The sequence below is a fragment of the Pseudonaja textilis genome, chromosome 3, assembly GCF_049901715.1.
Source record: "Pseudonaja textilis isolate UNSWEBS1 chromosome 3, rPseTex1.2, whole genome shotgun sequence".
Taxonomy (NCBI): Eukaryota; Metazoa; Chordata; class Lepidosauria; order Squamata; family Elapidae; genus Pseudonaja; species Pseudonaja textilis.
In genome coordinates this window covers 36895584-36913819 of record NC_141992.1, presented here as the reverse complement: position 1 = coordinate 36913819, position 18236 = coordinate 36895584, and the positions used below count along the sequence as shown (strand labels likewise).

Here is an 18236-nt window from a genome sequence, read left to right as displayed (position 1 = left end):
TGTATCAGAATTTTGATTTCATTATTCCATATACATCCATCACTGAAACTAACTTCATTATATGTCTGTACAACAGTTTATGGGCACTTCTAAAGGGCAACATTTTCATTTTTCCTTAAGCAGTCTGAAAAGACATACCTATATTCTTCCCTTATATTAACCAAGGAATACTGAGAACAGTATGTCAATCAAACTGTCCCTTCACTTGACCAATAGAAACCTAGAAGCAGTGCTATTTGTTTTACAGTATGTCCTGTCCAAGCTGATAAGACTTCATGAACTGGAACTTATTGTAGAGCCTTTTAGTACTTGAGAAACCCAAATCTCATTGATTCCACACAAAAGGAAAATAAATACATAAAGATCCAGCAGTTTGCTAGCCTGCTTGGTCTTCTGGACTGTTTCCATCTGGGGGTTTTCACCTCTGCTGAAGAAAGCCAGCATTAAAAGACCTGCCAGATGGATGGGTGAGCAAAAATAAGAAATATACTTCCCCAACTTTCAGAACGTCACCCATGTAAAAATACAGATGACCTTTTGCAATTTGGCTTGCACCGCAGCTGAATCAAGAATAAATCATTTTAGCTGCCAACCTCAACCGATGTTAAATCCCAGAATTCCAGAGTGGCTTTTGACCTGGCAGAGTTCTGCAGTTGATCAGCCAAGTTGTGTAAGTTCAGCTGTACAATGAAGTTCTAATAAAAAATTATTTGTAGTTCAGGATTGACATGAGTGGTCCTTGGTGCTTGCTTGGTTTTGTTTTTTGCAGACATTTCATTACTCAAACTAGGTAACATCAGTGCGAGTACAATAAAGTCTTTGCATGAAAGTTGAGCATGGCGAAAGACTTCAGTCCCAATACTAGCATGTATATAGATGCAGAAATATGTATTTCTGTTTTTATGGAGAATAAATAATTAATATTAATTACAATTCAGTTGCCAGGCAGAGGTAGTTTAACTCATCTTCTTCCAATTCCATTTCCTTGGAATGAATCCTGTATGACTCCTGCAGTAGATATTACTGAGATTAGAAGGAGCAATTAATGCAATTATATAAACAATAGATTAGCCAGGAATTAACCTGGAGAATATAAAACAGACCCAGTGCCTGAACTGCGCATTTTCTCAGAAGCAAACTCAAAGACACATAGGGTGACTGCATGAAGAAAAGACTGTGCAGCCAAGAGAGTGATTCTCCTTTTCTGAGGTGTTCTGAGATTGGACAGCCCAGCAGAGTTGATAGGTATGTATCACTGGCTTTATGTCCCTCTGTATGTGTGAATCTGGAAAAATTACTGTATATTGTAGACAGAAATATGTAATGTTCAACAATACAAACTTATAATACATACTGCTTTGTTTTCGAGGTACCAAAGACAGGTGTATTTTGGCTGTAAAATAACATGATTATCCCTTAGAAGGATTTTTAACCAGAAGTATTTTCTATACCAGGTGTGTCAAACTTGTGTCACGGTGGTGTCATGTGATGTATCAGGACTTTCCCCCCTTCACTAAACCAGGTGCAGGCGGGGCCAGTATGTGATGCATACAGCCCGAGGGTCGCGAATTCGACACCCCTGCTCTATACTGTGGTGCTTCTTGATATACGTCATTCCTCAGCATTTGATCTGTCATTAATCAAACTTTTTTCCTCTATCAAAGGCTTTATTAGTTTACAAATTCTGGATATAATGTTTTATTGAAGCAGAGAGTGTGTGGAAAGTATTACCAGCACAGAAGATATAATCAAAATCTGAAACCATTTTAATACTTTGAACAATGAGATGAAATTCAATATAAATGAATATGAATGCGTGCATTTAGGAATTAGATATTCTGAATTTAGCATAAATATTGGTCACATTGAATAAACAATTCACTGCATGAGCTTGACATCATTTGGCAACCTTTGAGGTATAGGTGTGCTTGTGAAGCTGAAATTAGACTACTAATTATTCAGGTGTCACATGTTAAGAATGTTGAAAAATTAGAAAATGTCCATCAGAAATCAGTTTAGTATGAAATCAAACATTACAAAGTCAACTATTGCAAGGAACATTAAAAAAAATTAGAGTAGAGAGAATGACAGAATAACAGAATAGAGAGAAGAATAAGAGAAGAAAATATTGCTGTCTTCCAATATTGGAAGTTCTGAAGAAGAGTTGGGACAGATTCTTCACTTTTTGTTTGGCCCATTGTTAGTCTGAGCCACTCATCACTTCCTGACTATAGGATTTTACATCATCCTGCTCCCACTTCCAACCCATTGAACACTGCATCCATGTTTTCCAATTCTAATTCAGAATTTCTGTTTTCAGAGCTGATGGCTTCCAGTACTTCATTCTGTCCTAGCACTAGGCTGCCATGCCTGACATTACCACTCCCTCCAATGGCTGCCCTGTACTGGTATATTTTGATGGGCTGTCAAGCTGCTATTTTCTCCACATTTTTTAAAATAATACTGCATTTGATTCAGTGGCTTGTAAAATCATGAATTGTCTCAACCCTAGAAGCCCATGTTCCATTAAAATCTTATATATCCCAGTGGGCACCTTTTGATTTCTGAATGAAGCTGAATAAAACATACTTCAATTGCTTTCCCACTCCATGCAAAACATCTGCCCCCTTCCCTTTGTTTTAAAATATATATTTGTTCTTTTGTTACATGAAGATAAACTATCAGTTCTTTCTTGTTAGCAAAGTTTCTATGGAGTTAGGAAGACAAGAACTACAATGCAGACTTGTTCTCATGTTTGATTATTATACAGTAGTGTCAAAGCAACAATGTTACAGCATCAGAACAATATTACAATAAGGAGGGAAAAGTAAAAAAAATGGGTCTGCTTTTGGGTCAAAGAAGATTGTGTGTGTGTGTGTGTGTGTGTGTGTGTGTGTAAGGGCATCCATGTGTGCAAATATCTGGGAATGTGGAAATGCTCTTAATTATTGTCTGTGAATATTTTGCATATATCCAATTTCAGATAATTATATTATTTTGAGCCTTAGAAGTACAGAATCCTGGTGATAAAATCAAGATGAAAAAGGAAGACAACTCTAATGCGGAGATTGCCTGGATATTCATATTAGAGGAAGCTAGAAAGCCACCTAGGGGGAAAAAACCTGGAATATTTCTCATCTATGCATTGTATAGTACTGAAATAGGGAATTATCTCAATGTGCTTTCCTTCAGTTTAGCATGAGATTAATTGCCCCTGATTTCTAGTAATATGGAATTGGGGGAATAGAGACCAGGAACATATAATGGGTGTTGATAGAGTATTGATTTTTGTTCCTGTTAAACCTATCCTAGTGATATTTTGTTTTGTTTTATTTTTATATCTAGCATGAATCCTGTCCTTTCCATCTCTCTGCCCCTAATCTTTGCCTTCACTCTGGGGCAAAGTCTGGCTCTTTGTATCCCTGTTGACTATGTCATCCATGTGGAGAAGAGAGAATGTGGCTACTGCTTAGCTATCAACACCACCATCTGTGAAGGATTCTGCATGACCTGGGTAATTATGGGTAATTATGTCTTGTAAGATACTTCTGAGTCTTTCCTTATAGTCCTTCGTGAGTATATATGTGAGCGTGGATATTTGGGGTTTTGGGCTGATTGAGGCCACAGTAGATGAAATGCTAACAGAAAATGAATGGAATCATGTTCTGCACTTTAGAAATCCAGAATTGTTTTTTTTTTTTTTCATTTATTTAGGCTAGCACCAGAGTTTTAAGGATTTCCCACCTGCAAATGGTGGGAAAGTGAAAATCAACTGTGTTATAAGCCTCAGAAAAGGGACACGGCCTGCAGTTACTTATTTTTCTTTGAAGCAAATATGCAAAAAGTGTGTTCAGTGACTGTGTGTGACCTACTGGCATGTATTTTATGCCTCCCCCATCAATGACATTGCACCCCAAACACCCTGATTTTTTTTTCTGCATTTTTTTTAATTTGGGGAAAAGGTGACATACTAAATTGGGTGTCTTAAGACTTAGCACTCACATGTAGAATGGAGTCCTAGACTTGACACACAAAGCTGGATCCTCTCCAGCCACTGACAGTTTTTCACTCTTGCTTTAAGAGGATAAATAGTGGGAAGAAATTTACAAGAATAATTTTTAGTAAGTTATCTTCTATAATAAGAGAAGATAATTTGAAATATCTTTTAATTTTACATCCCCTTTCAAGGATGATTGTTTCTTATTTTCTCAGATTGTGTCAAAAAGTGATTAATATGCAGAATATACCAGGATTTCAATGTTACCAGATGTTTAAGCTACTATTAGAGAACTGTGCTCCTTTCAATCTATTGTTGACCTCCAATACTTCCAAAATTCCTTCCTGTTTCCTCTAGGAGATAAGATTACACCAAAAGCCATTCTTTCTTATCCTAATTAATTAGGGCATTAGTTTGCAAATTGTAGAAACACTAGAACAAACAGATTCTTCCAATAAAAACAAACCAAAATGTATGTTTGAGGAACTGGTTATCTCTGATAGTTACTATCTGTCCAGTGAGGTCCAGCTCAGTGAATGCACTTCAGGTCTGTTGAATAAAGTAATGTAATCTTTCTAGAACAGGGGTGTCAAACTCAAGGCCTGCGTGCCAGATCTGGCCCATGGGGTGCTTAGATCTGGCCCATTCGGCCAACCTGGAATCAGTGAAGGACTGGCCGATGCGGCCCTCCCAAGCTCCATTTTCATTGGCAAAGAATTGCAGGAGGCTGTTGCAGCTGAAAACTGAGCTCAGAAGCCCATTTTTGCTGGTAGAGTGCTTGTGCCACTAGAGGCGCCACTGACATGAGTGACATCAAGCTGGCCATGTCCACTCTGGCCACACTCAACCCAACCCCCAAGGTCAAACACAACCCTCAGAGAAATCTAGTTTGACACCCCTAATCTAGAAGAAAGTCTTAGCACTTGTCCCCTGAAACAGCATGTGCCTCCAGAGGTCTGGATGATGATGTTTGATGATGTTTAGATAAGATGTTTAAACATTTGATTATGTTTAAAAAGTCACTGCAAATGTAACTTTTTTCCCAGGCCATGCTGTAAAGCCCCTGTAGGATATTTTACTGTTTTTTAGAACTTGTCTTCTGGACCCTTATGAACTGCTTCATTTTTAAATTGTTCTTACTTTTTTATAAATAGGAAGCCACAATGAGTAATTAAATAAAAATGACTAAATAATTTAATTGATGGTTCTGTGATAGAATCCCTTGAAATTTAGATTTTCGGGATAAGTCTAATTAAAAAACATTTGACTTCATTTTTCAGCCCATTTGCTCAATCACATTGATCTGACAGTCAATTCTCCAGAGCTTCTGCAATTCCTAAATCTTCTCCAAAGATGAACTTGGACTTTCTGCATGCACAGTGGGTGCTACCTGTGAGCAACTGCCCTTCCAAGCAAAGTGCCCATTCTAAGCACATTCTTTTCTAAAAGCTCAAACAGTTCATAATCTTTTTATACAGGATCAGTTTTAACTATTTTCTCATTTCAGCAAGATTGCTGTTGCTTGACTATTAGTTTGAAAAACTCCCATAATGATGAAAGGATCGTTCTAATTTCAGTTACACAGTGATTAGGAAGAGCACAGTGGAAAGCATAATCCAACTTTTTCAGGCCAATTTTAAACAAAGTCTATTAGGAAGGCAGAATAACCTTTGGCATTTTGTTACAGGACAGTAATGTTAAGAAGCTATTGCCCCGGAGGCCGAGTGCCCTATTCCAGGATGTGTGTACATACAAGGAAGTGGTGTACAGGACCGTGATGATACCTGGCTGTCAACACCATGCTGTCTCTTATTATTCCTATCCTGTGGCAGTGAGTTGCAAATGTGGGAAATGCAACACTGATTACAGTGACTGTGTGCAGGAGGCAAGTGGCGCTGGTTATTGTGCAATGTTCTAGAAGCTACATAACTCTTGAGGTCTTGGTTCTCTGTATCTTTCACGCACAGCAATAGCTAAAGAGCAGCAACAGCTAAAATAAACAAGTGGGTAGCATGAATTTGATCTGTCCATTTATTCAAAGACAGAACAGTAAAATATAATAGACTGCTCATTTTTGTGACTTTCATTTCTCTGAGGTTTCACAGGCAAAAAAAGAGTCAAGAATAAAAACACCCCCCCCCTTTTTTTTCTTTTTACTAAAGTCAGAGCAAAAACTCCATGGAATGAAGTCTTAAGTTCTGCTTTCTGACTGGTAAAACTAGAGTTAAACTTCCTACTATCTCTATCTTCAGTGACAAAGAACTTAACATTTAAACAAAATTTTGAAACAAAGTACACTAACATCCTTAAATTAAAAAAAAGTCCTCCATTTGAAATGTAATCCTTAGCATGCTACAGAAAGCTTCAGTGCAATCCTCAGAAGAACAAAATACATATACGTGGATTGTTGTTGCAAAAGTTTGAACATTTTTATTGTAGTAAAGTATGTGCGAGGCATATAATGTCCTGAAATCAATATAGAAAGAATGATACCTCCACACTCTTGTGCTTTCTCAGACAAGCTCAGTGATAATGTACAAATATAATGATGATCTATATACAGCTATATAAAGTCTGTTAAGAAAAATGCTTAGCAGTTTATTGTACAATAAACAATATAAATGGTCAGGAAATATTTTCAGCTTCCAGTTAAGTTACACTAGGTTCTTTTTTATAGTAGTTTTATTAAATATTAAAATTAAAAAGATAAACACTAATACAAACTAAAAAAATGAATAGAAAAATAGAAAAAAAGATAAAGAAATAACTTCTTCAACACAAATATAAACATTTTTGTAACTTATTACTTTCTCTTAAAATGAAATAAGTGATCTCTTCTTCCAGTATCTCATCTCTTTATCTATAAACAAATTCTTAAAACTTCATCTTTCCATCCTGATCAACAAGTCCATTAAGGGTTACCCAATAGCTGAAAAGCAAATAACAAGAAATTTCCAAAAGTAATTAAAAAACAAATTATGCAAGCCCTGTGTTCTTAGAAGAGTCAAATGAAGTCAAATGGTGTTCCCTTGTCTCTCTGACCTGAAAACTCTCCTGATAATGTTCTTGCTGTCTCCTCACAAGGAACAACTGTCTGGAGCACTTGTGGATGATCTCAAGTCTTCCTTGTCAAAAGGAATTGTGAAGAGATGGTCCGCTCACTGGTCTTTCATTCCACAGCAATCATTGGCTTTGCTCTTAGTGGAGCTGCCTTTGGTTCACCATTTCTTCCCTGAAGTCTTAAATTATACTTGATTCTAAATGGCACATTTTCCATTTTTATTAATGGCTTATAACTTTTTAAATAATTTAAGGAATTAGTCTACTTTGCTATTTTTATATTTGGATTAAATTATTTTGTATTAAGTTACCACAGGTACTGAATTCTTTACTGTAAGTAAAGTTAAAAACACAATCTATAAAAATTCATACACCCTTGTTCCCGATTAAGTGAGTGAAACACTAGGAGACATACAGCTGGAAAGACAGCAAATGGGTTAGATTAATAGCATCTATAGAACCCCAAGAAAAACTAAATGCCTAATTCACTTTGCAACATTTTAGCAAAGATTTGGTCTACAGATAGTTCTTTCTTTTCTTGTTATATTCATATATACAAAACATTTCCCTAGATACTCCTTCAGACTTTCACTTATCCAAAGTAATTATTCTCATTCCACTCTTAGAATTCTTGTTTCCTAAACTCAGACATGTCCCTGTTTTAGATGGTGTTTTATGACTAGTGTCTTTATAGTGACTTTGTCTTTTTCATGCTTAATAACAGAAAAAAAAAACAGTTGTCAATAGACTGAGCTGCTATTGTTTCTTTATAGTTGGTTCTTGTGATTATATTTCAGGAGATTCAATGAATGAAAGTCTATGGGGACAGTTTTCCATTCTGGCATAGATTTATAAGAATTTCTCCAAACCCAATGAAATAAACCACTTGAGCTATACCAAAGAGAGGTGCAATGACAAGAGCTCTGCAACTAGCTCCCTTTAAAAAAACTGAAGGACCTTCTTTTATCCAAATCTTCCTATGGAGACAAAAAAATAAATAAATAAGACCTAATTGGTTAAAACATTCTGCAGTGTATTACCTAAACGTATTTCAGCACATTTTAAATATTTACCAACAAGATTTCTCTATTTACACTTATCAAGTCTTTGCCAATATGTATCCCACTGTACAAAAATAAGTCTCACAAAAGAGTGGTATCATACCAAGAAGTGGTATGATTCCAACTTTTTTATAAGCCAACTCAAATGTTCATGCTTTTGTGCAGAATTAATATGGAAAACTAGTTCTGAATTGTAAGATTCCACATGAATTGGCTGTGTGGCACCACCATGTCTGTACTGAATCACATAAAAGTGGCTTTTACATGTTGTAACTTCACTTGGGGCAACTGATTATTCATTACTTTAACAAGATTTGTATCTACAGAGGTGTCAGGGTAAGTTAAGGGCAACTGAAAAATCAGTTCAAATGGTCTGACAAATATGTGAAGTCAATACACTGTCCTCAGAATCAAGAAATGTGAACTGTTTTGTAGGCTTTACCTTGCACAATCTACAATTCCACTATAATTCTCCTCATTTCTTCCGTTGCCCATTGACTGAAGACGAGTTTTTATTACTGGAAAAAAAGTGTTAAAGACATATGTTGGTCAATTAATCACTTGAGTAAGGGATAGTTCAAAATGTATCCATTCCACAGAACTATTATTTTATTATGAAAGCAATATTCTTCTCTATATAAGAAACCTTTAACAAATAAAAATATAAATTAGCTTTCATAGGTTATCCTCAATAACCTTTTCTAACATGTCCTCATGAAGTAGCCCAGAGACAAACAAAGTCATTCTTACCATCACAGGGGTTCACAGATACAGCAGCCACTGAGCCAGCTATGCACCCAGCAAGAAAAGAATGAAAGAAGCTTGTTCTCCCCTCCAAGGAATCTTGTCCTACTCTATTCAAATGGGCAAACAGTGGGAAATAGATGACAGAGAATGGAACATCCCTGAAAGACAAAATTTATAACTTTTTCAAGCAATGCAGAAAACTAGTCTGAAAATGAAAAAGCTTAGGAAAACATAAAATCATTACCTCAATAAAGTGGCTCCGAGACCCTTATAGAGCCCTTTGATACCATGGGTTTGTAAAAGCTCAGTTGCTATTTGAGTGGCAGATATCTTCCTTGGGATAACCACAGGTCCTACATTGTATGCTCTAGTCAGGATAGGGTTGACAGTTACGAGATTGCATCCAGAGGTAGAACAAGAAACTCGGCTCACAATTTGCTGAGATGCTGAAATGAAAATAGCAAATACATAAGACTTGTTTTGAAAAATCTCACTTGAACTTAAATCCGAGTATTAGAATCCTGAGAATCTATTTAACTACTTGAATTATATGAGTCTGAATGCTCGTATAAGTTTTGTTTTAGAACAATTCCTAATTTACTCACAGCAGAGGAATAAAACTTTGATGAAAATATTTAGGTTTATATATCATTATGATCTGTATATGATCTTCATAATTTCAAATTCCATACTCCCTTTTTCAATTTTTTCTCCAATAGACATAAAGAAGATAATGTAACTGGTAGGATGGGGTCAGTGTATGCAGTCCCTTTTCCAATTATAGCAATTCTGTGGTTTTAGATTGCAATTATGACAAAGGATTTGCTTTTGACAAAGAAAACTTTGATCTGTGTGATTGTTTTGATTATACTTCATCAAGTCAGTATTAACTCTTAGTAACCACTTAATTTTTTCTCTCCATGAGTGATCAGTTTATTTATTCTTTATAATTCATTTTATCTTGTCTTTTGTGTCTTGAATATATTTCTATTGCATCCAACCATACAAAAAGCACTGCAGATTTTCTATATTTCCTAATACTATCCTGCCACTTGGTTCATTATTTTATAGCATTCTGGGTTGTGTTGTGGCACTATAGCTACCATGACACAGATTATAGTTTCAATACAGCTGAAACAATGTCTGAATTTGAGAGATGGGTACAGAGCATATTTTTTTGCACTATTTTTCAAGGTAAAATGGTATAATATACTGTAGAAGAGTTTTACAGTGAAATCCCACATAGTAAGAAGATTAATTTATTTCTCAGAGATCAGTGTAATATATGGAGAGAGATCCAAGGCAACATTACCTAGTCTCCCTGCATCCTGCAGCTGGATTTTTAGCATCTCCATAGGAGTGGTGATAATGACCTGACAAACTCCAGCACCGCAACCTGCTAGCATCTCTTTAGATAAAGACAGAGCTACCCTGAAAGAGAAAAAGAATAAGATTTGTCAAACATATTACTTTGAACATCACAATATGGAGTTCCAGCAGTGGGAATGGGCTGTGTAATGGAGATACACACCTTTTCTCCAAAGGAACGGGTTTTTTTGACAAAAGAATAAAAAAAATTAATAATACAAGAAACTTCACAATTAAGCCCTTTACTTACTTCACCTTATATGTGTGGTTCTGTTTGTCTCTCTAATTGTCCCTGCTAAGAAGATGACCGTATCTTTCTTTGCTCACTGTACACTTTTCTTGTCTATGTTGTGACTCCCTTCACCCTGTGTAGAGGTTTTCATGTTTCTGTACTCAAAAGGAACGTGGTTCAGGATAAAACTGGGGCTTCTATCAAAAATGTGAAAATGTCTTCTCACTTGTCTGTGAATAGCAATGCCCCTATAATGGTAGCATTTCCAATAATTTTAATTAACTGTGACAAATCCCAAAGAATTGCTTTCCTGATACATAGGACGGAAGTACAATATTTTCCCTTTCCTCTTTTACTTCCATTTACTTTGTGCTTGCATTATCTTGTTTCAAAATATATGATTATTTACCCCTTTCAAATATGATTGTACAACTGATCCCATTGGTGGCATGTATAGAATAATTAAATTAGTTGTTATTATATTATTGTTATTTATTTTTAAAATATGCCTTGATTTAAAAAACCCTCCAGGGAAGTATTTGTTAAAAAAATATTAAACATGCACTATAAAAATATAGGACTTGAAACTAGTTTTAACATCTCAACTCAGCTATGAACATAGACTTTAATGGATGTAAAATACAAGTGATATTCTAGTATCTGAAATAACATACCCTTCCTTGGCAAGGAGGTGTCTAAAATAGTCATTAGCAGCCAGTTTGATAGCCTTCTCAGGTGTTACAAGGGTCAGGTTTACCGCTGCACCTATAAATAAACATACTTATGTTTAATGGATATAAAGTGATTGTATTCTTCAGTTAATGATTATCATTATTCTATAAAAAAATTTCACACCAGTCTGATTCAAAGTTGAGTTCTCATTATTATAAAGAAAAGAAAACTAGAATTAGAATTAAGAAAAGGAAGGTAATGATTGCGGAAACAATTAAAGAAGAACCTTCACTATTCACTTGAAATAAAATTCACTGTATTTTAAATTAGTGATTTTTCTTCATGTTCTAAAGAATGTAATCAATTTGATAAGATAATTTAAAAAATAGCTTAAATGTTTAATGAAATGAATTTTAAAAAATCATTAATATAGTTCCATGAAACATATTTGCTTTCAGGAATGCTTAGTAGTTTATTGTAACTTTTACTACAAACTTTAATTAAAACAAATAATCAAGTAACTTAAATAGCCCACCAAAAACAAAATGACGTGTCTTGGGGATAACCACATAGCTTCATTAAAATGTTTTCTCTCCTCCCACTATCATTTATCATCTTTTATGTTCATTTTTATGTGTGTGTTGGCAACAGAAAGATTAAAAAAAAAAAGGGTCATAAGCCTGAGATGGGGAAATCTCCCAAAGATGGAGGGATGGAAATTAGATTTAACTTCACAGGAGTTGAAGAAAAAATATACTTTATTTAAAAAGAAAAGGAAAAAAACCATCACTTTTTAATGTTAAGCTTTAAAAAATGCAATTATGCACTGATGAAGAATCTGAATTATGTAACTGCTTAATTAATAGTATACACCAATTGGGAAATTGGCTGAATTGAAAACCTAAAACCACAAGATTGCACTGATTTGTTACAGTTGTTGCACTCTAAATTTTATCAAAACCTTTCTCGGGGGAAATTATCATCTTGAGAGATTTGGAAACCAGAGTTCTCTTGAGATGAAAGATTGCATGTACACTATTATTCTTCTGAAGGTCCCTTAAACAAGCTCCTTTTGTCTTCCCTCTCTGGAGTTTTGACCTTGGTCTAGTCCAGGGCGGTCAGACTCCCGGCCCATGGGCCGTATGCATCACGTGCTGGCCACGCCCATGCCTGGTTTAGCAAAGGGGAAAAAAGCCCCAATATCTCACACAATGCCACCATGACGACACAAATTTGACACCCCTGCTCTAGTCACTCCACTCTGTTAACAAACCATAGTTCAAAAAAGTTCAGTCTTCATTATTACATCATTACAATGCACATAAAGCAACTCCGTGCTATTCTTCCTGTCCATAATCAACCCAACCCCAAATATTGTTCTCTTTTGAGATGAAGAAAAAAAAGAAGCCTTTGCCATTTCAGCACTCTTTCAAAAAAGAGTGTAAATTCTGAGTGCTTAGGAACCAACTAAGACAAATGCTTGGAAAATGTCAGTTATTGTTACATAGGCAACTAGAGGGCAGTAATTTAGATATTACTGAATTAAAATTCCCACTTTTCCTTGCTTGTGGGCTTTCTGGTAGTTCAGGAACTTTTGGTTGGCCTCAAATTCCTTACTCCTGCTGTATCTGAACTGACACCCTGCAATCATATGTTCTTCCCCAGTGGACTCCAGTGCTATGCTCTAAAACTCTTGGAAAAGTTTTAGAAAGCAACTACTATTTTTTTGCATTTCTTTGTTTATGTATTTAATCCCTGAATAATAAAATGTTATTCACTTTTACTCAGAAATCCTGGAAACGTGGCTTACTACATTAGAAATTTATTCAGAACTGCATTCTAATAAAATGACTACAACTAGCCATCAAAATTAATACTAATATTACTAAACATACTTACCTCTATACATGCCAAAATAGCCTTCTGAACGTAAAGTTTTCATTAGACAATCCAACCTGATCAGAACATCAGTAAAAAAACAATTCATACGTTTTTATATACAATGTTTGGTATAATTTCAGCTTTTGTTTTAATATCTATTTTTCTTTCCAGTGATATCTATACATAGTTATATAGAATTAGCCAGTCCAATCTGATCAGAACATCAGTAAAAACAATTGTTAAATTTACACAGTTTGGAATAATTCCACCTATTGTTTTAACATCTGATAGTTTTTCCAATGATGTTTATCCAGATAGTAAATACAAAAGTGAATGCACTCTATGCAAATATATTTGCTATTTTCATAAATGACTTCCAGTTAAAATACTTATATGAGTAGAAATTAGCATTAGCAACAATGAAAAACTTAATGCCAGGTATAGGAGCATCTCAAGCCTTTGAGCTACAGATAATAATTACAGAATCACTCTATTAATAATGATATATTTCTATTGCCCAACCCCTGCATCAATTTTAGCCACCATGATAAAAATTACTATTTGAACAATTTATAACATAATAATATCAGTTCTATAGTTACAAAAACTCAAACTAAATCCTGAACTGTTGAAGAAGTTTGTATTAGAAATAGTCAAGATTTAAAAGGGCTTTTAAAAAATATCATCTTCAAAACAAGTTTTATTGGCTTGAGATGTTTTTCCAAAGGTCGCTTACATGCTTTTGTAAACTTGCTGTCCACTTCTTTGATTCTGTAGCCTGGTTTTAACCAAGTCAATTGGAAATACACAAGTAACACCTATGATCCCAGCAGCTCCTCCATTGATGAGTTTAGCAGGCAAACTAAACAGAAAAAAGTATAATAAAAGTATGTATTTTATAATTACAGCTCACTGCTTCTCTCTTCCCATAACCTGTCCCTTTCCTATTCCTATCCGCTGCTTTCCTATTCCAATCAGCTGCTTTGTCCTTTGTTTTGCTGCTTAAGAGCATAATCAATAGGAAGTAGCAATAACATCTTTTATATTTCATGATTCTTGTGGAATACCTTGTCATTGCTTCGGGTTTGCTATACATTGCTATACGTTTTTCTTTTCCCCACTAAACTTGAGATAACACCCCAGTAAAAAAAAAAGTAACTATAGCAGTCTCCGACCTTGCAGTTACTTAAACCTTATTTTCTTCCATCACTTCTCACCCTTTCGCATTTTACACAGAATTTAGGCTACCATAAACCAACATTTGATATCTTTGATTTGACATCTATTGATGTTTATATTGAAGCTCACTTTATCTTTTAAAATCTAGAGTGGGACATACCTAATCTGTTTCTCAGTCATCTTCATCTCAAAAGGAAGAATGTTCCAAGTTTTCTTTGGTCAGTGAAAATAATACAAGCTGCCGATCAGAAGTTGGTTCTTTGAAGAGACAATTCTGTCTAATCCCTGCAAACTGAACCCATACCTTAAAATCTGTTAGTTGTTCTATAAATAATCCAGAAGTACCTCATTGGCTGTTCGAGCATAGAGGCATTTCAAATATGCCAAACCATCTCAAATTCAGTATGACAAATCGGAATACCCTCTCACAACTACTATTACACCAAATGTCATCAGTTATTATTAATATCTAAATGATTAATTTATGCCATGAAGATTTAACTGAAGATGCAATATATTACTTTTTATATAATGCCAATGAAATTATACAGAAGACAATAGCTCTTTGATGAATCAAAAGTCACTCATCTTAAGACATGTTTAATATATTCCACCTCAATTAAATGAAAACCATATTTGTGTCTGAAACTCTAGAACTTGGTAAGTTCATTTTTCCCTCTCTCCTGAAGTGTTCATGAATCATTGTGTACAGAAGTGGTAAATATTCTGAAATGTTGCATGCCTGCCAAAATGTTTCCTATCATAGAACTACCATGGCAGGAAAAGCTGCACATTCAGGTGCAGCTCATTTATTTTGATATTTATTTCCCACATCAGTTGGCAACTACATTATGTTATACACTGCTCAAAAAAATAAAGGGAACACTTAAACAACACAATGTAACTGCAAGTCAATCACACTTCTGTGAAATCAAACTGTCCACTTAGGTAGCAACACTGATTGACAATCAATTTCACATGCTGTTATGCAAATGAAATAGACAACAGGTAGAAAGCATAGGCAGTTAGCAAGACATCCCCAATAAAGGAGTGGTTCTGCAGGTGGTGACCACAGCCCACTTTTCAGTTCCTATGCTTTCTGGCTTATGGTTTGGTCACTTTTGAATGCTGGTGGTGCTGTCACTCTAGTGCTAGCATGAGACGGAGTCTACAAGCCACACAAGTGACTCAGGTAGTGCAGCTCATCCAGGATGGCACATCAATGCGAGCTGTGACAAGGTTTGCTGTGTCTGTCAGCATAATGTCCAGAGCATGGAGGCGCTACCAGGAGATAGGCCAGTACATCAGGAGACATGGAGGAGGCTGTAGGAGGGCAACAACCCAGCATCAGGACTGCTACCTCCACCTTTGTGCAAGGAGGGATAGGAGGAGCACTGCCAGAGTCCTGCAAAATGACCTCCAGCGGTCCTCCACCTCCAAATGTGCATGTGGCTGCTCAAACAGTCAGAAACAGACTCCATGAGGGTGGTATGAGGGCCCAATGTCCACAGGTGGTGGTTGTGCTTACAGCCCAACACTGTGCAGGACATTTGGCATTTGCCAGAGAACACCAAGATTGGCAAATTCACCACTGGCGCCCTGTGCTCTTCACAGATAAAAGCAGGTTCACACTGAGCACATGTGACAGACGTGACAGGGTCTGGAGACACTATGGAGAATGTTCTGCTGCCTGCAACATCCTCCAGCATGACCGTTTGGGCAGTGGATCAGTAATGGTGTGGGGTGGCATTTCTTTAGGGGGCCGCACAGCCCTCCGTGTGCTTGCCAGAGGTAGCCTGACTACCATTAGGAACCGAGATGAGATCCTCAGACCCCTTGTGAGACCATATGCTGGTGCAGTTGGCCTTGGGTTCCTCCTAATGCATGACAATGCTAGACCTCATGTGGCTGGAGTGTGTCAATTGTGGTTCCCTGCCCCCTCGTTCTCCACCCAGCAATTTCAGTTGCAAGTAACCTCAAATTTACTTAGGAGTAAAGCTCTGTAAACAGAGGGGTGGGGTAGGGGAGTGGGGGTGGGTAGGGGAGTCTGATAATATTGAAGTCAAAATCTGTATAGGATTGCTTGGTACTGTGATTTTTGGTTTAATAAAAGCATTGACTGCATATTGCTGTTGGAATTTTTGTTATGGTTTCCTCATTGTGAGATACTGAATGTTTGCAAACACTTATTTTCCATTATAAGGTGGTAATTCTAATGTAAGGGTTCATAATTTTATTGACAAAAAACCCAGTCACATAGATTTTATGATATTTAACATGTTTTCATTCTGAGACATAGTCTTTATGGTTTATATTGCCTCAGTGATGGCTGGGTTATGCCAACAGTTCCAACTCATTTTTTACCACTGGATGGAAAATCAGTAGTAATATGGAAAAAACTTCCTGCTTCCAAAATCTGTCATCACATCTGGCAAGTGTGGTGAAGATATTTAAATCTTCCCTCCCAACAGCTGTATATTCAGAAGCTGCCACTTGGTTGTAAATTTTGCTGTGTTGAGCAAGACTGTGGGCTTAATGTTTAATAAATACATAACGTAAGCAACTTAAACAAAGACCTTGTGTTATAATTAGAATCTTGGTAATTACAACCAGATCTATAAGCCTTGATATTTCAAGCAACCACTATTTTTTTTGGGGGGGGGATGTGCTGTTGGAAATTTTTACAGTTTGGTGCATGTAAACTCTTGTCTGTTCTTTGCCACTGCCACCACTTGCCAAATAATGAATGGCTCAAGTTCCCGAATATTGTGAATCATCCAGACCAGGGGTGTCAAACTCACGTCTTCATCACATGATGTATCACAACTTTTTTTCCCTTGATAAAGTGGGCATGGGCGTGGCCAGTGCATGACACATCCATCCCACAGACTGTGAGTTTGACAGCCCTGATCCAGACTAAGCCTTCATATAGGCAACTTACTATAATTTTCTGATTTTCAGAGAAATGCTACTCCCCCCCCACTTTTTTTTCTGGCTTTTACTGGAATAGGTAACCTGGTGCCCCAGAATTCCATTTATAACCCTGAGCCTTCACAATTGGCAAAGCTTAAAATGTTACAAATATTAGCAGGCTTAAAATAAATCTGTAAATTTCATCCTTTAAACTCATCCTTCCTTTCAAATGGAAATTACTATTCCCACCCACTGCCGTGATTTCATTGGAGCAGTGGTCATACCCCAGTGGGCAGTGGAGTAGAAGCAAGATCCCCAGTCAAAAATGGTTGTGCCTCTGTTTTAATAGTTGTGTTATCCTTCGTTTTAAGACAAATTTTAGTTTCAGTATGGAAACAGAAAATATACAAAGATGTAAAATGACAAAAGATATATGAAGTAACTGATCTGGGGGAGGGGGGGGAAATACAATCTAAACAATATTCCCTCTCCAAATAAACATTCAAGATGTCTCAGGGAAAAATTCTTCTTTACATTATACATTGTAATTTTTGTAATATATTACAGTTTCTAAGGAAAATAAATTCTTTGAATGTAGCTTTTTAAAAAACGTATTCATAACAAACACAACATTGAAGCCAGTATTTGTCTAAAACACTACAAAAGTTAAAAAGTATCTATCCCAAATACTAACATTTGACTTCCAGCCAAAAAAGCCCAGGCAGAGCAAGGAGTTATATGATAGCCTCAGATGAGGAAAGAGCAGAAGCTGACATGGAAGATTAAAGAGCCATCTGTGAGTAACGATATACTCAAGTAGATTATTAAATTCAAAAAGCAATGAGTTTTCATCAATGCCTGATATAGTCAACTGGTTTTTGCCAGTTTTTGACCCTGGATTGGGTGTATGTTTTTTTGTTCCACTGTGAAAATCTGGAATAGATTACACATTCAGGGAAATCTGGATATACCAGTAAAAGTGGCTGTGGTTATGCGGAGTCTTGGGATTCAGAGGCTTATCATCTTTATTTCTGGGTGGGATGGCACTTCCCTAGACAGAGCCAATGCACAACTTGGGGTTTCTTCTAGATGCATGATTTCTGCTCAAAGAGTTGTTGGTAGTTGC

General features: G+C 36.2%; 2 protein-coding genes across 2 annotated transcripts; one reads left to right on the top strand and one right to left on the bottom strand.

Moving 5' to 3' along the window:
- The first annotated feature begins 780 nt into the window (after positions 1-780).
- Positions 781-6013, top strand: TSHB (thyroid stimulating hormone subunit beta). Its single transcript, XM_026713028.2, has 3 exons — positions 781-1245; positions 3346-3514; positions 5685-6013. The coding sequence occupies exons 1-3, from the start codon at positions 1163-1165 to the stop codon at positions 5913-5915; spliced, it is 483 nt and encodes a 160-aa protein (XP_026568813.1). The 5' UTR covers positions 781-1162; the 3' UTR covers positions 5916-6013.
- Positions 6014-6401: 388 nt separating this feature from the next.
- Positions 6402-14692, bottom strand: LOC113444333 (mitochondrial glutamate carrier 1-like). The gene is made up of 9 exons (XM_026713027.2): positions 14358-14692; positions 13755-13880; positions 13037-13092; positions 11140-11230; positions 10178-10296; positions 9110-9311; positions 8869-9023; positions 8561-8636; positions 6402-8034 (listed from the first exon to the last, which is right to left on the bottom strand). The coding sequence occupies exons 1-9, from the start codon at positions 14381-14383 to the stop codon at positions 7875-7877; spliced, it is 1011 nt and encodes a 336-aa protein (XP_026568812.1). The 5' UTR covers positions 14384-14692; the 3' UTR covers positions 6402-7874.
- Between the last annotated feature and the right edge of the window lie 3544 nt (positions 14693-18236).

Coding starts and splice junctions, on each gene's coding strand:
- TSHB (XM_026713028.2), top strand. CDS start 1,163: ATGAAGAAAAGACTGTGCAGCCAAGAGAGTGATTCTCCTTTTCTGAGG. Junction 1,246..3,345: donor CAGCCCAGCAGAGTTGATAG/GTATGTATCACT, acceptor TTTTATATCTAG/CATGAATCCTGTCCTTTCCA. Junction 3,515..5,684: donor AAGGATTCTGCATGACCTGG/GTAATTATGGGT, acceptor ATTTTGTTACAG/GACAGTAATGTTAAGAAGCT.
- LOC113444333 (XM_026713027.2), bottom strand. CDS start 14,383: ATGAAGATGACTGAGAAACAGATTAG. Junction 13,881..14,357: donor ATGACTGAGAAACAGATTAG/GTATGTCCCACT, acceptor TTTTCTGTTTAG/TTTGCCTGCTAAACTCATCA. Junction 10,297..11,139: donor CACCTCCTTGCCAAGGAAGG/GTATGTTATTTC, acceptor TTTCTCTTTCAG/GGTAGCTCTGTCTTTATCTA.